General features: G+C 41.7%; 1 protein-coding gene across 1 annotated transcript in view; it reads left to right on the top strand.

The window, feature by feature from the left end:
- Positions 1–23922, top strand: part of gbe1b (glucan (1,4-alpha-), branching enzyme 1b) — a 79519-nt gene that overhangs the window by 45556 nt on the left and 10041 nt on the right. Inside the window, exons 13-15 of the mRNA XM_076099841.1 lie at positions 12042–12226; positions 15556–15686; positions 23166–23283. Of these exons, the coding sequence (XP_075955956.1) occupies positions 12042–12226; positions 15556–15686; positions 23166–23283 (434 nt within the window). The remainder of the gene's footprint in view (positions 1–12041; positions 12227–15555; positions 15687–23165; positions 23284–23922) is intronic.

Genomic DNA, 23922 nt, shown 5'->3' on the forward strand with positions numbered 1-23922 from the left:
AAAGGATGAAAGTTCAAAGTTATCCTGAAGAACACAAAACCTGAAACCTAAAGTTCATCCCTGAGAGCTTCCGCCTATCGGGCGAGCGTTAGGGGGGGGAAAAAGAAAATCAAGTAGATCTGAGATGACATGTCGTGTCAGTAGATCAATGTCGACACTCATTTAGTCAGTGCTCAGCAAGAGCAAATTGTTTGAGCAAGCAAATCAAATCAATTGAAATCAATTGAAAGTGTCTAACCTAGAAAAACCCATTTATTTACTCATGACCAATAGCAAACACCACACAGCAAGAGGACAGAGGGAGCGTCGGCGTTCGAGAGGCCGGGAGATGGATACTGTAAAGGATGTGGAGTGTCAATGACATTAAAGCACCGAGTGGCGTGGCAATAATGAAACGCCTCAGTGGTTTTATCATTACATCAGCAGGGACAGAATGGAGGCACTTGCACTTTCTGACTTTCAGGGCTCACAGAGACTTAAGATAACCTTGCAGATTTACAGTCTAAATCATTGAGCTAAGAACTTCTCCCAGCACTCCGTATTCATAGATTGCTACAATGCAACGGGCAACTGTTATACTGCAGCCTTGGACAGTGAATTTCAAACCAGCGCTCCCTCCTCATACATTTTAAATGGATAATCTCACTGAGAGCTAACTGTGCTTGCAGGCTTGTGGTTTCGGAGGAACACGGCACTGACACCGCTGCTTGTTGGACCAGTAATGCTTATTTTATGTGCAGAGTGGGAGTGTATGTTAACACAGTAACAGGAAATCAATCTAGCAAGTGCAAATAATCATTGTATCGTGTTTGCAGCCTCTTTTTTATTTTTTTCTCATTGCATCTGAAACCTGTGACTCTCGCCCTCCCATCCCCTCTGATTCCCTCATTGATCTTCCTTTGCCAGAATCCCTCCAATGGAAAACACATTGATCCTTGGCTTCTTCTTGTGCTGCTAATTACTGAGGGGACTGTCACTGTCGGGCCCTTATCTGATGCAGGGCTGTGTAGAGGAGTAATGGGATGTGCCAGCTGAAAAGCTGTCTGACATAACCTTGTGTAAACATGGTTGCCCCCAATTAATCATATATGTATTGGAACCACCATCAATTTATGCATCAACATGATCCAACAAACTTTTTTCAACTCTTAGCATGGGTTCAAAATCTTAGTGCAACTTCTTAAAATAAATGTAATGACTTTCTCTTATTTCGGTGTTTTACCGATCAAGTTCTATTGGCTATGATAACATTTAACTCACCACCCTAATTGCTGACATATGAGGATGTGGTGACCTTTCCAACAGGGCATGGTGTAATCTGAACCCTAAACTAAACCCTAAACCATAACCTCTTCTTCTTGTAAAGTTGGTCACGTTTTCCTAAATAAAAGTTTTTGATTTAGATTTGATTTCTTAACAAAACTGAGAGTCGACAGCCGTGCTAGCTGCTCTGTGAGGCTATATAGGCACAATGAGCTAAATGTTATAACTTGCAATTTTATGGCAATCCACCCAGTAGTTGTTTCACTTAAAATCACAAATGTTAACCAGCTGGTGTCAGTAAAGGAATATTCCGAGGATCACAATTCATCCTCTGCAGACCATGCACGTCGGTACCAGATTTCTTGGCAATCCATCCAATAGTTATTGAGATATTTCAGTTTGGACCAGATTAACCCACCAACACTGCCATGCCCAGAACCATGCAGCTGGCATTAATTGCTCTTTATATCGGTGGTCTATTACAATTTGGGGATTTTACTTGTAAATGTGTAATTTTGGCCATCAGCCCCATAATAACATTGGACTCACCAAGTTAATTTCTGAGATCAAAAGTGGAAACATCATTAAAAACGTTTAGGTTTTATGTAAACATCCATCACAGTTTGGAGACCCACATCCTGGGTCCACTGTGACCTTCCATACTTGCTGTTGGTTGTGTGTGTGTGCAGAGTTTGTCTGTGCAAATAGCTGCAAATACACTGGTTAAGATAATCTGGATGTTAACTTAACCTTCCTGACTACTAGTGTTTCTCCACATGTCTGACTTCATTGTAGTCCGACATAGTAAAGAAAACGGCAATTATCCTTTAATGAATGTTCAAAAAACTAACTTTGTATATATTATACTGAAACCCCTCACGGTATTTTATCTCAGGTAACAGTGCCCCAGATATATTATGAGACATAAATGATGATTTTATTCATGTGTGTCTTGTGGTAAGAATCCATCATATTTCGTCCTTTTTACAGACGGTGCTATCTGGTTTATTTCAGCTGTGAGGAGGCAGAGGAAGGTTATTATCACGGTGATTAATGCAGGCATATGGGAGGAACATTGCCGTGTTATCGTAGAGGAGAGGGAAATGATTACCTAATGGAGGTGTGTCCAATGTGTTTCTTTAAAGCCAAAATGAAAAGAAGAGTCAAAGACTTCCACGGGGCACTGAATCAACCTGAACAGGAAATCAATCATCTCCACTAGACTTTATAAAATAATAACATTAGGAAACTGAAAGCAAATACAGGCAAAAAGAGGCTGCTGTGCTTACACTGTTAATGAAGTGTAGCTCTTTTGAGAGCTTTTATCAAAGCTGCAGCCTGTATCTGGGGGCTCTATCGTGGACAGAATAGGCAGATCACTGTTTTTTTTTTTTTCCCCTTCTTACTCGTGTGTGTGTGTGTGTGTGTGTGTGTGTGTGTGTGTGTGTGTGTGTGTGTGTGTGTGTGTGTGTGTGTGTGTGTGTGTGTGTGTGTGTGTGTGTGTGTGTGTGTGTGTGTGTGTGTGTGTGTGTGTGTGTGTGTGTGTGTGTGTGTGTGTGTGTGTGTGTGTGTGTGTGTGTGTGTGTGTCCTCCCTGCCCCCGTATGCCACACTCACACAAAGCAAGTGGATGATAAGGAATAGCTCATTAATGTGAAAGTCCACACTACAACATTTTCACACTTGCATACTTTGAATTTCTGCATGCATTTTGTTGTGTTGCGGAGTTCTTATGTGTGCAGGTCAAGTGTGGGCCAATAGATCAAGTCACATCACGTTTAAATATCTCGAGGGCAGTGTGGAGTAGCACTTCCTTTTATATGCTCGTTATTTTGCCCTGACAGTGTTCACGCCTGTTCGGTTCCCGCAGTCTTAAACCAAAGAACAAAAATGATCCATTGTTTGCTTTTGGTTCTAGCCCATTTAGGGTTCACACTGACTTATTACAAACAAAGCAAGAGTTGTAAACATGGACTGACGGGTAACTCACTCACTGGACAGTTTGGGTGACCTATTCTGCATCATCGGCGCTACATGGGGCCCGTGGGGGGGAAAATCAAAACTGAATTTATTTCAGTGACCGACCGCAAGTGACGCTGTGCTCACGGGTGCCTGAAGTCTTCACTTATTTTTCCGCGGTAGTCACAAAAAGCTCCGACAAAGAGAAACAGATGGTCATGAGCAGCAGTTCAGACTGTAACGGAAGGTTGGAGACGGCAGACAGAAGTGAGCCGTCGTATGCGGCAGTGCGATTGGAAACAATTGTTGCCATAATCAGCACACAGATGATGCAAAAAAAAATAAAATAATTGTTTTTGAATTCAGCTGGTCTCAGTGCATTAGTTCGGTCAATGACATAGATAGCAGTGTTCTCACTTTCTGACATGAACAAGACCAAACGGTCCCGTACGTCAGAGTTTCTTTTCACCACAGTAAACAAGTTAACATCCGAAAAAATCCCACTTGAGAAGTCGACTGTAGTGCAGGGATGCCAATGTCTGGCCTACAGGGACGGGTTGTTACTGTTGGATTTGGCAGTGTAGAGCCAGTGTAGCTGGCAAGACGGTGTTTGGGACGCTTTTGAACAGGTTTGGTTATTAGCAAATATCATAGATAATTGTTAATATTAATAGAATTATCAATAGATAATATCCATAATAACAGGGCACCAACACTATGTAGGTGCAGTAGCTCAGAAAGGAATTGAATTGCTAAGTAATTATTAATTATATTGAATAATATGATTTAATTGACATAAAAATCACCTTGGGGCGCCACCTTTCTTAACAAAATGTTAGCCACTTAATGTAGTCCCATAAAATAGTCTTATGAGATATACTAAGCACATCAATTTGGAACTCTTGATTAATACTTAGATTAATAACTGTAACTAAAGTGTGTGTCTCTGTGAGAGAGACAGAGAATGGTGTTCTGGCTTCAAAATGGTGACTGAGCACAAAACTAAATGGCTGACAAAGTAAAACGACAAAGATGGCTGAATCACATGATGGCCGCTTTTTTGTCTTGAGTGAACACGTGTTCAGTCATAACAGAGTGAATAGTGCAAGAGTTTTGAGATTCTCTCTGAATGTCTGTGTTTAAAATCAATTCACAGTTTATGTGCGTGATTGTAATACGTGTCGGATAACATGGCGGGTTAGAAAAGATTATAAGTGCGCATGCAAGACACTTAGTCCGTGTGAAGCATAACTAACACATCAATTTTGGCAAAGTCTGTACTGGATCAGACCCAGTTACGTTACTTTGTCCATGGAGGAAAACTTGCTTAATGCTTTTTGTTGCTTGAAAAGTCAGCTGGCAGACTTTGTTGTAGCTGCTGTTGCTAAACTTGTTTACTCTGGGTTAGCGGTGCGTCCTGATCGGTCTTCCAGGTCCCTGCTGTGAAAGAACGGTTCTGTGTGTGCCTGTTCAGTTAGCAGGCCATACCTGAGAGACGAGGAGTTGAACAGCAGCGCAGCTCTTGCTGCTTGCAAAGGTGAGAGAGAAGAGACAGCTGAAGTCTGCTGCTCCTTGCAGTGGAGGAGAGAGGGTGAGAGGGGGAGGGAGGGAGGGGGAGAGAGAGAGGGAGAACAAAGGGAAGTTTGCTGCTAGTTATGGGTTTTGCCTCTAGGCGTGATAACGGAAGGATCCTGGGAAACTGATTAAAAATGGCCCAACGACAGGTAGCCAAGTTGCACAGAAAACAGCTTGTGTGTTCTATGATATTGGTTGAGCTCTGTTGGAAACATTGAATGATCTTAAATGAATGTTAAGCTGTGCGACCACAAGTTTATCAATAGCTGCACGCATGAACTCACTGAAGACAAGGGATGAGATTGGAAAAAGGATCTGTGCTAAGTGTGGGGGGGGGGACAATACTTTCTGATTTGTATCTCGATGGCATCAGCTGGAAGGAACACTAGTCTGCAGCACACTATTATTACTATTATTTATATAACCATTGAGATGTATTTACACATTCTTGAACGGATCGTTCCGGCCCTCCTAGAACACTGTGCGATGATATGATGTTGCACATATAATGAAGGGTTTAGTTTTTGTCCCAATGAGCCAATTATGACTGATGAACACATCTTCAACCAGAGAGTAGGAACGAATCAGGGAAATCCTTTGGCTGGAAAAAGCCCGAGAAAAAGCCCGAGAAGCCAAAGCCAAATGACATACTATTTGCATACAGCATGCACTGTATACACATTTTATATATACATTTATTTTTTTCCAGTATACAACAAGTCAAAGTACTTTCATTATTTACTCGGAGCCGATGCACAATGTGGGATGACAGATGCCAGTCAGACTTCAGCTTTTGGAAAACTGCTGCTCATTAAACTTCAAGAGAACGCTTGTCCAGTTTTTTGTTTGTTTTGTTTTTGAGAGGTTTTCGTTGAGCTATTTCATATCACCATCCACAATTTTGTTTAAACAAGTTTGCGGCTGTGAATAACTCCACCATTTTTGCTATCAATTTGCTATCAATTTGGGACTACAGAGTCCATCAACAGCGCACGTTTAGTATTCCAATATCAATACACTATGTCCCTTAAACCAGCTTAGAATGATTATGTTGCATGGAATTGGGACACAGCTCTTTGTAAATAAATATATAAAAAAATAAAATACCTGTGTAGCTCAGGTCGCCATGGATCTGTTGTCTGTGGCATGTAAAGTACAACAACCCTCTGAGGTGGATCAATGTGTGTAATGCACAGTTCGGATTGCAAAAAGCCATCAAACTCATTCTTCAGCGTAACATGTTTAATACAACAGTGGTTGCTCTCACTCACACCACCTACATGCACCCTATGCAACACAGTGCAACACAGAGAACATGTCGAAAGTCATACTGGGAAATGAAGGAACTCCAAAGTACTGTAGATGTTGAGCCAGACAGAGGGAGGACAAAAATAGTAAATTATGCATTGAACATCACATATGGATGCCTGACAGAGAAAGAGTATCTGAATGTTGTTTTTTTCCTCCTTGAGAATGAGCTCCCCGGGGTAATCGTGGGGCTTATTCCTTAGGTGCTACTTAAAGGGAGGAGCCTCGAGCACAGTGTTTTCTTTTATGCCATTGCTCCCGCTTGACAGATCTTGAAATCACGTCAATGCTACCTGAATCCACAGAATGTTGTGAAATCATCTTTCTTTTCTTGAAGGAAGTTTGTCAAATTGTAGCATGTCCTTGACCTCTTTCATTCAGCACAATCCCCCGACAGTTTCTAGTTTTCTTCTGTAGTAGTTTAGGTGATAGTAATCTAGTTCTATGATTTCAGATGGGAAAAATCAAGCTATTTAGACTTAGCCACTCACTTCCCCAATTTTTTGAACTCTGGATGTAGGCTAATCACTGGTACTGCCCTCGAACTGTGCTCACCCCATAAGCCTACAGAGCCGCTCAACCACCAACGATCTGCCACTCCACACCAGTTTATGCGGTAAAACAGTGGAGAGGGGACAACCTCACCGTGTGCATTAAATTCTGATTGACTGTAGCCTAAAATGCAATATATCAGGCAGGAAGGGGTACGTCTGCACAGGCCAAAATGTATAGCTCGTATAGAACAAGCAGTCTATTAATACTGTAAACTGTCACATAGTAAGTCTCCCAATTCCTGGTACCCAGTGCAAATCACAGATGTGGAGAAAACCCAAATGCCCGTTAAGTAAGTTAGAAAGAAGAACTACAGTTCTGTTAACTGTGTTTCCATTAATCTCCAGTGAAGGGGACTGGATTTCTTAATTTGAGAAATCAGGCTGCTGCAGAGAGACTTCGGTGCTTGATAAGCATGCTGATATAGCCATATAGCTTTATATGGTGGACTGTGCATCTGCATCTTGTATGCTTAGTCTGCACAACAGCTGTTATCAGTTCTTCACACACCCGTTTGTCCCTGTCAGGATCCAGGCTGGCCGATTGGGCCTGGTGCACCATGGCCTGCAACAATTTCCCCCCAGTGCCTGAGGTTGTCCATCACAGTGCTGCCTGCAGCTAAGTCATTTCCACATCCCTCAGTGTTGTTCCAATGGCTGGATAGTCCAGGGGTGGCTAATATCTATAATATTATAACGGTACATTGTATCGCTCAATACAAGGCATTCAGGTCAATACACATTATTAACCAAACAATTCAACATTTTGTTTTGTTCAAAATGTGTTGAACTGTAAAGTGGTGTCATTGTTGAGCGAGAGAGGGAGGATGATGAACGCTGAGGAAGGCTCTTGAATTGGGCTATTTCATCCTTGAGGCTCTGAGGATGCCGGGAAGATGACACATTGGACAGTCCCCCTAGTGGCCGCAGAGCACTATCGAGAACGTCATCGTCTTTTTGCTTGAGGGCAGTCATGCCTACCAGACGTATCGACTGCCGACTTGGGGCCGTGACATGGCCCACAGCGGCTGTAACATCCATGGTGAAATTGCTCATTTGTGTCGCTAAGGCAGATACAAAAACAGCTCAGTCAAAACTGGCAGCCTGAAACTTTAAGAGACTCCTGCCATGATTGCTTGACACACACTAGTTTTCTTTAGGCACTGGAAGAGTAACAATGTGGCCTCTGGGGTCACAATGGTTACTCCTGATGGTCCTAGACACAGGCTTCAAAACACTGGGAGAGTCTCAACTACATCCCAGAATGGACAGGACAAGACTGCATTGTCTTCAGTCCTGCCAGGAAGTGTGGAGATGTCTTCAGTCTGTAAAATTGCTGAGGGTTTTTTTTCTATGTAGAATGAAACCCGTCTGAAACAGATTTACAGTACATCAGCTGATCTCCTTACTCAACGAAAAGTAACCGAGATGATCGCGCCAAATGGATCCGAAAGCCATCCAAAGCATAAGTTATACACATTACACTGTGCTGTATTTTCAAGAAAATAAGTTTTCACTTCAGGGCACATCAATGTCCTGTTTCTTCAATGCGGTTCTCCTTGCTCAAAGGATTTTTGTTATAACTTTCATTCCTTGTTGGTGATTTGTGACCATCATATCTCGAAAATGAATGGCCACATTGGAGTAAAACGTAATCGATTTCAAACTCCCACGATGAAGAAATCTGAAGATTTTGTTGATCTTTTGACCTTCTCTCTTGCGCTATGGCAGCGGTTCCCAAACTTTTTAGGCCACGCACCCCCTTCTACATCCCGACCGGGTTCACGCACCCCCAATCCCCCATACCTTTAAAAAAAAAAAAAAGCAACGGAGCCTATTTATAGCCGTATAAAAATCGGACCAATGAGAGAACAGTTTGCTCGCGCGTGGCGTTTGTTTACAAGATAAAAAAGCACAAAAAAATCTTCCTGCACCGTGCCTTCGAAAAGGTAACGGACGTACACCAGAAGATTGGCCAGATTGGCCACATCTGTAGACTCGTCTACTTGCAGAGAGTAAAACTCACTCTTCTTCACGCGACCGACTAATGTAGCCAGGATGTCTTCGGACAAAGCATCGATGCGGCGCAACACAGTGTTGTTGGACACCGGGATCACGTCCAACGTTTTTGCTTCTCTCTCTCTCCAATCATACATTCCACCATCTCTTTGGCAGCTGGCAAGCACACGTCTTCGGCGATTGTGTGAGGTAGCCCCTTTCTTGCTATTCTGTGACCAGATATGAAGCCCGTAGTGCATTTTTTGTAGACCCAATGTTAGCCAGAACCTCACTGCGCTGTCTCCTAAAAATTACGTTCCCCCAAAACTAAAATGCATTCTCAATTACGTTTGACCAAAAACGTATTTTCTCCCTGATTACGTTTGTGTTTGACTTATTACATTGACTTATTACAAATACGTTTCTAATCAACATTTTAACACTTTAACCTTTTTTCCCTCTCCACCACCGCCTCTCCTTCTCCCTATTACGCGGTCAGAATACTACCACAACACGCCGCCTGTCTCCAGCAGAAACGCGCTCATCCACGCCGAGCAACGAGGAACATTACGCGGCTACAATACCTCCACAAAGGCCCGCGTGTAAAATCCGGGAGTAACCGTGACTCTCTTAAGGGTTAGGTTTGGGTGGGGACGTGGCTTCCTAGTGGAAGTTATGGTTAGGGTTAGGGCAGGGTTAGGGTTAGATGGATACAAATAAATAAAATATACCTCCATAACACCCCGCCACTCTCTGCTCATACCTCCCCAGCAACGAGGCACATCACCCGGCCACAATAGCTCCAGAATGTCCCCCGGGTGAAATCCGGGACTTGGTTTTATGGTTCCGAGTGGGGGCGCTCACCCGTTGGCGCCGGACACGAGGTCTCCAGCCGCCCCCGCCGTGAGGCACCCCATCGTCAGGTCTGTCAGCCCTCGGAACAGGCCGCGGGGCAACAACTTGTGGGTGGCGGGGGTAGAGGCGAGGCAGATCACAGAAAAATAATAAAGACTAGAGTATGGCAAAGATATGTTTATGAGAAACTTATTTGTAATACGTCAAACACAAACGTAATCGGGGAGAAAATACGTTTATTTTCAAACGTAATTGAGAACGCATTTTAGTTTTGGGGGAACATAATTTTTAGGAGAGAGGACTGCACCATTAGACCACCATTACATTTTTGCACCACACTTTGGGAATCCCTGCGCTATGGTAAGGCCAACCTTTTAGTGGTCAACATATCTCTAAAACAAATAAAATGTTACTATTAAGAAGAATCATATTTGTTTTTGCTGACCTTGTGACTTATACTGTTGACACCATCATTACTGGAAACTTCTCGTCTCATGTCCTGTTACTAACGCAGCCACACGGTTTGCTGTTCTTACTGATTTCCCCAGGATTTGAGTCAAATGACCTGTTTGCAACCTCATATCTCTGTAAATTCAGATATGGTATTTTGCATTTAATAAGAGAAGTTAAATTCATGTTGAAAGGCATGTGGGGCCGCTTTGTTGATGAGCTCAGTGTGATGAGAAAATGTAAGAAAGAAAGAGAGAAAATTTGTCAGTTGAAATTTAAGTTGATTAAAGAACAAATTACCTCCAGTGACACGAGGCTACAGTTGCGCTGTTTGATTTTCTTTATGAATGCTGTATTGCCTATTAAAAAGTCAAGATTTAACAGAAAAGGATATTTTTAACTACCAGCTGATGTGACAGCCACGCTGGTGTTTTTGTGATGGCGTTACAGATGTGTAGTTGACATCAAAATGAAGGTAAAGTTTGAAGATGAGTGTGGCCCTCCTACTTTACCATCACAAACTGGTCTCGAGTGTTTTATATGCACGTGTGTGTGTGTGTGTACTTGATGAGATTATTTGCATGTGAAATATCAATACAAGACTTTCAGACGCACCATGAATGTGTAGTTTACACATTCTTCTTGTTGTTGTGCAGGGAAGAAAATCTGTCTTTGACTGCCAGTGTTTCAAGTCTGAAATGTAATTTTCTTCTTTACATTTCAAGTTCAGATGTGTAGGAGGCTCGTTATTCATGCAGATGTCACAAGAAAAGGCTCTCTCTCTCTCTGTCTGTCTCTCTCTCTCTCTCTCTGTCTGTCTCTCTCTCTCTCTCTCTCTCTCTCTCTCTCTCTCGTTGCCCTTCCCTCCCTCTCTCTCTGTGTTTGTCTTTGCTGCCCTAATTCCTAGGCAAGTGCTGCAGTGGGCTTGTTCTGTTGGCAGTCCGTGCCTTATTGTTTGCTACTTCTTTAACACCTACATAATGTATTTCATTAGAATCTGCTGTCAGCCCCTGTCTGTTCCACTTCATCCCATCACTCTGATTTATTTTTTTCTTCTTCAGGGGGTGGGGGCTCTTGGCACCACAAACAACTAGCCTGTATTCTTCTTCTTCTTGTCATGCATCTTACTCTGTCTCTTGTCTGTGCGTTTCTTCCTTTGCCAGGAATTCAATTATCCTGGCTGTTGTTTTATGATGTTGTGGTGACATCTGATGACGGATTCATTATCTCATCTCCGGGCGTGACAGCATTGTAGCAACAAGGCCACTGTTTCCTACACTTCGACAGTACGCGTTCAGCTTTGCATCTGGACTGCGTGACTCCTCCATTGATGCTGCTAGTCTGAAGTTTTTTCTTTATTCGAGCCCTCGCTGGCTTTCCCTCTCAATTATAAGATGTTAAAGAAAAAGGAACAATCTTCCTGAGTTGTTGCATGAAAAGTGCTGCAGTTCTGGTGGTTGTGAGGCTGCAGACAAATTCAAATATTTAGTTAATGCTGTAATAAATATGAATTAATCAACACTGTGATCAAGAGAGATCTGGAGAATTTCCTTCCTTATTTGTGTCCGATGAATGAAAAGCTCTGATCAGTTTCTCCCTGTTTCCAGCATAGGCTTGTAGTTTGCTCTTCGTTATGGAGAAATAATATATATAAATATATCCTGGTGGATTATTTTTGCATAAATTTGTTGAAGAAGTGAGACTCGAATGAAAGCTCTGGGATTTATTTGCAATGTTTTCACTAGTGTTGTCGGGGGATTTTCAAGTTTTATTCATGAAAGGGCATGGTCCTGGGTGATGGGAAGGCTGGCACACTGTAGATGGTGAAAACATTGCAGGAGCGTTGTGGCTCTGTTTTAATATGGAAATTACTAACCTCTGCTGGGGTTATACGAAGGTCGCAGACTGTCGCCGGCTCTGGTCGCTTTGATCCGTCTTCTTTTGTCTTGTTAAAAAAAAAAATGCACAAAACCCGGAAAAAGAACCTCTCATAGCGCGGCACGATAGAGTATGTTAATTCACAGAGACTGTGCGCCTTTCCCTTCATTATGTACGTTCTTTAATAACTCACTCTGTGTTGCAGGGAATGAGTTCGGCCATCCTGAGTGGCTGGATTTCCCCAGAGAGGGGAACAATCAGAGTTACCACTATGCCCGGCGGCAGTTTAACCTATTGGATAAGGATCAACTCCGCTACCATCAGCTCTACGCCTTTGACCGGGACATGAACCGTACCGAAGACAAGTACGGCTGGCTGGCTGCCCCACCTGTAAGGACATCACACGCTCACTGTACAGTAGGCATTGTGCAGACACTCTCAATGACAAAATCACATGACAATATAATGTCACAGCACCATTCTTGAGTCACATACAGAATATTTGATAATGTCTAGTGTCCCAGCAAATTGTTCATACAATGATTTAGCTCTGATAAGATTATTTTTCAATAATGAATGTATTTCCAAAGCCACCATCTTTACACACCTTTACAGGTTTCTTCTTTCCACAGTGGAGTAGTCAGGCAGGTGGTGATAAATGCACCATAAGGAGAGTTCATTTTGAAGATGTCTGTTTCTCTGGCTGCTGTCAAGGTGAACAGTAATAGATTTCACTCTCATCCGGCAGCTTCTCTCTTTGCCTACATTTGAAGCCCACGAGAGAAAAAAAAATTATGTTTTTTCTCTTCAGGGGCCGGTAGCAAAGTAATGGGATAATGCAAATGGAGAGTGTGGCTAAATTGACAGGGATTAGAAGTGAGTCTGTGTAATTGATTCAAAAATACCCTCCCTCACATCCCCGGGAATCGGTCGTCAGATTAGAGCTACTTCACCTTGCTGCATTACACTCTGGCCTGGGTATTTCTCCTTGGCAGACAGACGGACAAATGCAGCAGAGGAGAACATGTATCAGAGAGCATAATTAGGGACACGTCTGGTTCACGCGTATAATTTCTGTATATTGGCCTATCAATCAGAAGTGTGTTCTGACTCAGGGGAACCGTTTACACTCTTTACACCCGGATGAAACGGAGCGTTGGAGGTGAGGCAAAAGGAAAACGTCAGAGCTTGATTTCTGAGCACCTTTGTGGGGGGGGGGGGGGGATGGGAGGGAATGCTGATCCCAAAGGATGCAGCTGGCAGGGAAGATGCATACATTTGGCACCAGTGCTGACCTGCTACACATTGGGTGCTGTTTTTCTTGGCTTTTTCAGTGCCTTCAATATGTGAAACCACTTGGATGACAGCTCTACAAAGTATACTTAAGACACCATGTATCAATTTATTCTCTTATATTATATTATATAATAGCAGTCTTAAGGTTGTCACTATGCGTAAAGCTCTTGGCTGCTAGGGAACAGGAAGACCATCCATCACCAGGACAATTCCTGAATATTGGGCTTTATTACAGATGCGTTGAGTTTACTCTTTTATAGTGTACTTGAGAAAAACACTAAATTTGGGCAGTAGATGCATCACATGAAATGCCAGAGCAGATGTGCGTGTAATTATTTATCATGTTTTCCTTTGCTATTATCATGAAATTATGTTTTTGGTCACACGTGAGACAAAGTTCTGTTGTAACATTGAGCTGCCAATTGATTCTTCTTTACAGGGTGTTATCAGGATTTCAACAAATACTTTTTGCCTCTAAATTTAAAAAAAAATTAAATCTCACAAGAAAACAATAATTCAAAAGCTATCACAACCACTGAATTTTTTTTTTTTTTACAGTTTCAGAAATTTTGAACCAGATTGTCACAATGTAACTGCTGCTACAAAGTACGTCTACAGTTGGGTCTTCGTCTGAATCAAGGCACATTAAGGCCTATTCCAAAACCACTTAAAATGGGTTAGTCCTGTTTACAATGAGGAGCAGACAATACACAGACAGAACGTCTGTGCAACTGGTGTTAAAAGACTATAAATGACGAGAGGGAAGAGGTGGAGTCAAAGTAGACTCATGAATCAAAAATATCCAATATGTAAAGCCTAAACCAGACTGAAGCAATAGATAATAAATCAGTTTCTGTAGCTGACCCTGCGCTCCGGTCAGTGCTCGAAAGCAGCGGAGACAAAAATGGCTTATTCAAGGATTGATGCAATATCACAAAAAAGACGTTGTAGAACATCAGTCACAGATAACGGCAATAACTACTCAGACATTCTGCTATAATAACCAGATGAGAGTGAATCCTCTGTACAGCTTTTCAGTGACATTGCCACGGTAATTGTGCTTAGAGGGAATATTCTATAGCTGGGTTCAATACATCTCTGTGGTGGGAGCTTCCAAGGGCGATTTGTAGTTTAAATGAGAAGCAGAGGATGTACCGGCAACTCTCCCTGTTGTCCCATGGTGTAAGTGAACTAAGCTGAAACGGAAACATGCAGGGACTCTGCTTAAAAGTGTGATTTGTGCACGCCTCTTTGAAGATGTGCAGCTGTGAGCTTTAAAAGGCCAAACTCTGGACATAAGCAGAAGCTCCAGTAAGTGCAGAGATAGCATCACTCGAGTTGTTCCTCTGTGATGAAATGTAAATAAACCAGTACACGCATTGGCATCCAGAGTCGTCTGTGTTTTACTTTTTCCAGCATTACTTAACTGGGATGCAAACCATTACAGTTATCCATTAGAGTATTTAATTTACTGGTATTATAACCTAAATCTATCTTAATTTGCAGTAGTAAAAATGGTCTGTGTATAGTATACCAACAATCACATTTTCATTAAAAGGCATTAAAACAAGTATTTTCTAAATTGAGGTCATTGCCTATTTCTCTATATGATTAGGTTACATAGCATTCCCTAATGCATAAAACATTATCTTCCACCTGATATTCAGCAAAGGGTTGTGTCTTTAAATGTAATGTAATGAGAAATGTGATGTCTCTTGTCTCCCCCAATACATAAAAGATTTGCTCTGCCGAAATCAACGTTTGAAATACAGTTTTTCCACCAACTGTGCCGTCTGCACCTGCAGCGGACTTAACTTATGTTCCAGTGGAGAAAAGCAGCGATTAGGAGGGTCACAGTTTGTGGAAATGTTTCATTTGAACGGTAGTTTCATTGCTGAGGTCACAAATGGGGCTGCTGTCGGGATTAACCCTGCTCTCATTGTCATTGGCTTAGTTTCTCCCAAAAGTCTTGTTTCAGGTCAGACTGCTGCATGCAGACGGAGACAGAAACGGAAACTTAACACACTCTTAGGCCTAATGTTGAAACTATGCAAGTATCTTAGGGCGGTGTTTTTCTTGTCGCACACTTGAAAATTATAGGTTAGATGATCGTTTGTATTTTTCCAACAACAGATTCTGAGTATAATCACAATAATTTCATGATCACTGCCAAGTCTGTTGATTGCGTTTACATTTATTTATTTATAAGTGAGAATAACTATCCTGGGCCGCTGCGTTCTGCTGATGAGTGCCACCTGGAATGTAATGTGGGAATGTTGCTCAGTCTATTTTGAAATGTGTAGTCCACTGATATATAATGTGCCCCATTATAACTCTCTAAATCCAAGATGAGAAAGGTAATGACTATTCATGAGGAAATATTTTATTAGCCTTTTCTCTCTCTCTCTCTTTTCTCCCTCCAGGCCTTTGTCAGTGCCCAGCATCAAGAGGACAAGGTCATTGTGTTTGACAGGGGACACGTGGTCTTTATCTTCAACTTCCACCCAAGTAAGAGCTTCCAGGACTACAGGGTGGCCGCAGAAGCTCCTGGAAAGTATCCTTTCAGGTCTGATCTGTCACGTCACTGCTCCCTCCTTTCAAATCTTCAGACATTGGCTTTCCTCTGTCGCGCCACAGTGCACACTCGCACTACCTCTCAGAGTAACGATGTCTTTGTTAGCCATTTATTTCATACAACAACATGACTAATCTTTGACAATCATGACAAAACCACTGAGTGTTGATATTTCAACAGAGGCAGTACATGTCTGTTAAAAGGGACAGACATGGAAAGATGGGAGTTACATGATCCATGTGCACGTTCACACTTTTTGGGAAGGTGTATGTGTGTGCAGCACTTTGGGCCAGAGTGAGGTGAGGCAGGTCATCGACTATTTGGTGCATTCATGGTCCTCAGAGGATACATCTTATCTGCTTTGGTTGTCTTGTAACTTTTCATCTATCGCCACAAATAAGTCCAAATTTCCACTTGTCTGACACTTCATAACAGGATTGTCTAAAACGGGGAACCACATTCTCATCAGATCAGCTGCACTTTCTAAGTGGCTGTATGAATATTTAAAGCAATATTCAGTATTTTCTTTTTCTTATTATCTTTCTTACAACAAACTCCATGAAAAGACCAAAACCAACAGCCCATTAGTCCGTCCTTTAATACTTTCCTACTTCCCCTGCCCATTTGGTTTTACTGAAAATGTTAATCTTGAAAAACCTGTCATGATTATATAGTTGTTGTTTTTTACAGGCTAATTAATTTCTTATGAACAATAAAGAAATCCCCTGTAGTTTTTAGCAAATGTTGCATTTGTTGGGGACTATTTGCTAACCCTGTCACAGTGGCCGTGTCATGGAAAGTGCAAAACGGTGTCAGACTTTAGTAAATGTGATTTGTAAAGACCTGTGATTGTGATGGCAGAGACTAATACTTTTGTGATGTAATATGAGCAGTCACTGTTGAGAGGAATATGAGTCAGTTGTTTATGGGGGTGTCGGTGCGCTATTACAGAGAAATAAAAGCAGAGCCCAGTGATTCAGAAAGCGCTCTCTTTAGAGGTATTGGCTGTCTGTCTTCCCAGCGAGCAGCACAGAGGAATTTAATGAGTTCCCCAGTTGTGATTACATCAGGTTTAATGATCAGGGATGCGAACGGGGACTGAAAGCTGACAGATTTGTATTTATTATAACGGGACATCACTCTCTTCTGGGGCCCACCGGAGCCACCGCCAACAGTTTGCTGCACGGATACGAAGCTGTGTTGCTTCTTCAGCTATGCCTAAAATGATGTGACGGCGAGCCAAAACGCAGACAGGGTTTGTTAGTTTTCTCTGGATGCCCGCGGTTCAAATCACTGCACATGAGCAATTCGGTCTGAAATTATAATGATTCGATTGGCTCACAACGAGGCTGTTAAACGGCGGTTGTTCCTCTGATTTCTGCATTTGTTTTTTGTTTCATTTAGATGGAGAAGGTGATGCTTCTTTCTAATTATAGTAAAATAATAAAACTCCCACATAAATACCCTAAATAATAAAAAAGAAAAAAAGGTTTTAATAATGATATCATTAACAATCAGTTTGTTTTATTGCGCCTCAAATCATTTAAAGAATTGAGGAAAAGAATTTCATTGCATTTTTCCTGGTTATTATATTATCAGGCAATTATAATATTCTATACTGTTACACGGACGTTTAAGTAATAATGTTATAGACAGCCTGAGTAGCTTGATTATAACAGTTTATGAAAAACAATACAGAAATCTCTATTGCAAGTGTTAATCAACAAGTTAAAAGATGAAGACAAAAAACACGAGACAGAACAATAAACAGGTTTATTTGATTAAAAAACCAGAAGTAATCTCTTAATATCGAGCGTTAATTGTAAGCTTGTTTGATGTGCAGTAATTGTCCTTTCTGCCTCGTGTTTTCGGCTCTGCCTTGATGGGGTGAATCTCGAGCACACCACTAATAGCCCGACTGCACAGTGTCTGTAACACCGTTTTTGAGGGTTTATATTCATTTAGATGGAACCACATCTTTTCCTCCTGGTGCTTCGTTTGATGTTTAAGGAGCGGCCTCAGACACTTGGTGGGTTGAGAGGAAATGCAAATAAATGTGAGGGCAAAGCTCTGGCTGTCATTATACAGAGACGCAGTAAACACATAAAGGCAAATATGCTGTGTGTGTGTGTGAGGAAGGTAAATGTGGCGTGTGTATGAGGAGATGCAGATCCTCCGATGGGAATGTGTGCAGAGGATCCAATTAGGAGAGAAGACAGATGAAAGTGCCACTCTGAACTTGTCTTGTTTACCTCCTCTGCCTCTAAGAGTCCAAAAGTGTTTTTTCATTACACTCGGCTGTCATAGACTTAAACTTTCTTCTACCTATGAGGGTCAGCGATGTCACAGTGGAGCCCCACACCACTGCTCTATCTGGAAATAATGGCTGGATGCAGCTGACCATAGTGTGCACCACTGAAAATGGATCCAATACAGGGTGTTACTTCAACCCGGTCTCACTTCCGACTAGTCAAATACCGATGGTTGGCCAGTGCCCTTGATACCGCCACACGGGGTTTTCCTCTAACGCCGGTGTAAACTCATCCATGTCATGATTAGACGCTCGGAGCAACTGCGTAGTATAGAGAGGTGGGAGGGGAGGTGGAGGAGTCAAACAAATACAGGACTCGTGTCCAGGATACCGCCGTTTGTCTCATGCAAAACCAAAAGTGAACGTTGACATTTTGTCACGTCAGTCGTTGGTCACTCGGTAGTGACGCGAGTCCTTTAGTCAGTCAGGTTAACATCAACTACACTCCTTTCCTAAATCTAAGTGGTTTTATTGCCTAAACTTCCTGTGAAGATGAAAGTGTATTTTGAAAAGACACGCATGAAAGGAATAGAAACTGACACGTCTCCCACTGGCACTAGAGGGGTACCTAAAGCGTCACAGTCTGAAGTTTAAAGCCACTGACTAAGCGTTGGTTTTTGATAAGTTGGGAGCGAGAATGTGTTGGTTAATATATCAGAGGGCATCCCTCTCCAGCTATGGATCTACTATATTAAATGACCTTTTGTTGTTGTCCGTCACATGATGGCTGACTGATGGATCTCAAGGTGGTTTCTCTATTTGCTCGTTATATCCTTTTCAAAGTTAATTTACTTCTAAGAATGTTGCAGAACTGTTTGGAAATGTATCTGCATAATACTTCAGTATTAGTTATACAGAAAAAATTGTTGTCAATATGATGAAAATAACTTTCATGCGTTTGATGCGGTTCAGATGAGTTACAGCTAAAATAGCTGCTGGTTTTAGCGTTGGCGGTGCAATGTAAAACTGAAAGTATGCTGTCTTAACTTTGGGATAAATAACAACTCGGCTGCAATATAGTCCTCATCCCTTGGTACCGGGCCTTAGTTGAATTCACAGTGACTCTTTGGCCTCTTCATATTTTTAGACAAGCCTACCTTTTGCTTCTCATTGTCCTCTTCTGAATGTGTGTTCTTTTTTTTTTTTTTTCTCCACAAGAAACTGGAGAGAAAGTGAAGCCGAAAATGTTGGCCATTAAAATGCACTCAACGTGAGCTTTTCGACAGGCACTCAAACCATCAGTTTTTAAAAACTTTTTTTATTTATTTTTTTATTCTCTCTCTGAATCGTGGTGGACACATTCTTTAGGCACCGGGCTTTATCTCGCCGGTTAGACTATTTGAAATCCCTGTTGGATCCCGTCCTGAAAGCTGTACCTGTCGGGGCAGATTGGTCTTTGATTTACACTGTGCCAAAAGGCAGTTGAGATTGTGTCAGGTCATCATTCTCCTTTTCTGTCTGAGCCGTTCCTTCAATGCCGTTTGGAATAATTCAACTACAGGTGCTGTGACACTAACAAACTAGAATAAAATACACACAGTTGTGTGTGAGGGTGACAATAATTTACTCTGATATTATCTAGAATGTACCAGATAAGGTTTCTGAAAATGGAAAATGTGCATCTATTTTCTTTTTTTTGCCACAGCAAGCTGTAGGATGCATCGAGATGGATCGCTTCAACAAAGTTACATTACTTTTCTCTGCGGCTAGATATCATCCACAAACATCCTCATCAATCCGGAGGCTTAATCTGAAATCCAAATGTTCAATCGTGTTCAAAGGCTGTCGACGAATAGAGGCACTGCATTTATTTCAGGCAGTAAAGGGAAGTTACAGTTTATCATAACTTGGGTCTTATTTTTGTATTTTTTTGATACGATTTCTTTCGATTGTGATAACACCGTACTCAGAAAAACAATTTGGGAACATGATGATATCGACTCAGAAAAACATGCTTTATTTGGAGGTAAAATAAACCACAGCTCTGTTAACATCTACAAAACAATAAAAGACACTAAACAGGTAAAGTAAGACGTTACCTGGTGCACAGATAATAATCGACAGCTCAAAACACCCCAAACTCCTGAGTAAATAATTGACTTTAGGGCATAAAGCACATTACAAAAACTCCCATACTCATCAACCACTTCAGCAGAGACAGGAAGTCATGCTCCCTTTCTGAATTGCAATAATCAAAAGTGTGTGTTCTCATCTCTAAGAGTCTAGTTTAACCGTCCAGACAGTCAAACACCCAAAGGACTCCAGCAGGTTCTTAATCACTCAACATAATTGGCACCCCCTCCCATCAATGAAATCCCTCACCTGAAACTAAATACAAGAAGCACACGGCAATGTACCGAAATGTTGGTAATCCCCTCAATGCACAGGAAAACTGTTCTCACAAAACTACGACAAGTTTGGTCGGTCAAAGTTAATCCAAGATGTCCGTGTGTAAACTGTGATGAATGTTAACAACGGACTAATAATTAATCATTTTACCTTCTTTACATTTTACCTTCTTTGTTAAACGTGTCTGATCATTTGTTGTTGCGCTTCTTGCTTCGTTTAGTTATTAACTTGCCAAATGCTACGAAAATCTACAAAAATAAGACCCATTTTGTAATCATCCATTAGTTTCACCACTGATAGGCTTTATAGTAGAGTATGAAATACTTTATTTATTATGACATCTGAGCCATCTAGAAGAATAATGTTTTTAGTTTTATTTTCTGGACGTATGCATTAAAGGCCGCTCATCTCTTCTTATAAAATGCATGACAATGGTCGGTCTAGATCTCTCCAAACGTGTTTCACAACTAATCAACACAACAGCGATAGCCTAACAAAGTTATGCTGAAGGCTGTTAACAGCACTTTTAGGTGTCCTGCTCTTAATACGAAGTGATGGAATCTCTTTAATTTGAAAGGAATAGTCTTCAAGGGTTCTCACTTTACATCACTTTATGTACGTTTCAGCGGAAGGCAGGGAGAAGTCAAGTCTGAGGGGCTAAGACGCAGCGTTTAAAATGCTCGCAAGGTCATGCCGCATTCTTCAGACGTGCATACACATCCAGCTCGGCTCTTGTTCACCCACATCAGGTTGCTATTACTTTCATAAAGCCAGAGATAAAACGACAGGCTGATGGAGGAACTAAGTGGTGGCTCGGTCTGCTATCATGGTCATGGACAGATTGTTTTCAGGTCATCAATGGCTCTAATCATCACGCTTCAGACTGCCATCTTTTCTTTCTGCTCATTGGGCAAAATTGATTGTGTTCTTAAATCATTCCCCTTTTATTCACAAAGGCTTTATTGATTACAATACTTTACAGCTGCACTGCAAGCTGTTGTTGCCGCCGTCTGTAGCCACGAACAAAGACGTAATCGCTGAAAAGCCTCCCAACTACCAATTTGTGCTGGTTCTCGCTTCCTTGCAGAGAAGTTTGCCAAGGAACTCTGAATTACTGTAACTATGCCTCATTTCCAGAGCGCTCTGTGTCACCAACATGCACTCTTACAGTGCACCTGCAATCCACATGACTGGAAATGCACAACAAGCTGTGTGAAGGAGCACTGCGGTGTTACTTGCCCTCCAAATTAGTTATTGGAAAATATTTACAGTGCAGAAACGTATCCCATGCACTGTTAGAATCGGTCAATGTCAAGGTTTTTATTGTTTGTATTTGGAGGATTAACCTTTTGAAATCACATGCATGCTCAGCTTCCCAGGAGCCTTTTAACCCCTGGGAGGATATTTCCATATTCGTCTGATAAATATCATACAGCCATCAGAGCAGAATGAGTTTGTTCAGTCAATAAAACGCCAGAGCAGTGGAGATGTGGGGGGGGGGGGGGGGGGTCTTCCTCCTCAGGAGAAACAATGCACAGAGCAGCACTTCTTTTTGAATCACCACTATCAAAGCAGACACGCCGGCAGCAAAAGCGGAATTTCCCTGGCTCTGGGGCAGAATGAGGCAGTGTTTGAGGATCACACTCCACAATATTGCCTATGGGGAGATCATGTGATTATTCAGCCAGCCAATTAGGGAGCTGTTTACATGTCTGCTCCTCTCTCCTGGTGTTTGTTACAGTAGCATCCCTTAGAGCTCCTGTACCTTAGAGACGGGAGTAAATAATGCACTGCGCTGTGTTCATGGGTATTTACATTATACATGGACATCAGGGTGTACATGTAGGCTACTAGGAACTAGAGGAAAACTGCCTGGAGGCAAGTCTTCTGTTTAGAATATATGTTCATGTACATACTTGTCAAAGTGCACTTTCTTGCATTTTAAATCGGGCTCTTAAAATGTCGTCCATATTTTCTCTGACATTAATAACGACCTTGTAACTGTTTTGTTTTTTTTGCCAAGCAACAAGATGGGAACTGTGCTAATGTCAAGCAGTTTGACGAAACAAAGAAAACTCCTCCTGCCTTTCTTAGACAGTCTTTTTGGAGCTCTTTCTTAACAATTTCGATATTACATCAGTAGTCGGTATATTCTTCATTTACCTCTGCTGTAGGGCATAATCAGTTGGATCAGTATCAGACTTGAATGCAGAAATGCCTTCTAGTGCCTTCACCAAATATCCACCTCAACACTTTGTCATTTACATGTTAAGTTGTACTTTATTTGGCTCCATTTGTAGTGATTTGCTCCGTTTGACATTAATGAGTTATTTTTCTTATTCTGTGTCAAAAAAAGCTTAATTATACCACCGTGACTCAAATAACGAAACATGAAAAAGTCCTAGATGAGTGGATACTTTTTCGAGACGGTGTTTTTGTTGTCAGTCATATGGATCACCTTTTTTGATTAAATCATTATTTATGCAGTGAAGTGGATAAATTAGACAGGCAGGCAGGATGGCTGAGCCATGGCTGAATCACTTTTGTATTTATGTTCATTTCAGGCAACGTTCTCTTTGTCTGTTAGGGCTCCGCTCTGTCACTTTGTAGTGCTGCGAAGGGGAGATGAATGCTGATGGGTGCGAGGATTTCAATGAATATAAACCAGCTGAGCACTGCTAAACCAAGTCTGAACACCAAAAGCACTGGTGATAAAACCTTCTCCTGTGCTTCTTACGTCTTAGATCTTATAATCTAGTTTCCCACTGCTATTGCGCCTTAACGTCAATCTTTGTCAGATACAAAATCAAGCTGGATTCAGATGAGGCTCTGTATGGAGGTCACGGACGGCTGGACCACAACACGGAGTTCTGCACAGAGCCGCAGCCCTTCAACGGTCGCCCCAACTCCATGAAGGTAATTCTTTTTTTGACTCATCAAAGGCCATCTTTTGTTGAACGTCAGCGAGTCCATGGAGTGTACTCCAAACATGAGTCCTGGGCCATTGTTGTCGAGTTCAGTCTCTAGACCACTTTAATGCTGTATCACCATCCCACTCCGCATACTAATTCTAAACATGGTTGGAGAATGCATTACATTCACACTGAAAAAGTGACAATATTAAGTGTGCTCAAAAATGTCAGTATGCATACTAAATGATTTTGAAGTGTGCTGTTGATGGACACCATTGTCCCACAATGCAGTGCACATATGTAATGGAGGAGCTGCTCACGGCTACAAAATATCAAAAGCAGCTGTGGGTGGTGATGATGAGACAGCTCCAGAAGTATCTCTGAAAATACAAAGTGTGGGGATTAAAACTCATTTTTGCTTTGTTGTGTCCAAATGCATTTTGCCTGTAGCATTACCAAGTCAAATGTCATTACAAAATGTAGCTGCTTTCATTTCTTGAGTACTAACTGCCTGAATACTTGAATACATACGGTTTAGATGTAGGGCGTAGCTTTGATCTTGCATCCTTATTTTCATTTCAGACATTTTGACTTGTCAGGTGTCACTATGATGATTGCATTCTGTCAGAACATATTTGGACTT

The sequence above is a fragment of the Anarhichas minor genome, unplaced genomic scaffold (genome assembly GCF_050575085.1).
Source record: "Anarhichas minor isolate MPS153535 unplaced genomic scaffold, ASM5057508v1 ptg000026l, whole genome shotgun sequence".
NCBI lineage: Eukaryota > Metazoa > Chordata > Actinopteri > Perciformes > Anarhichadidae > Anarhichas > Anarhichas minor.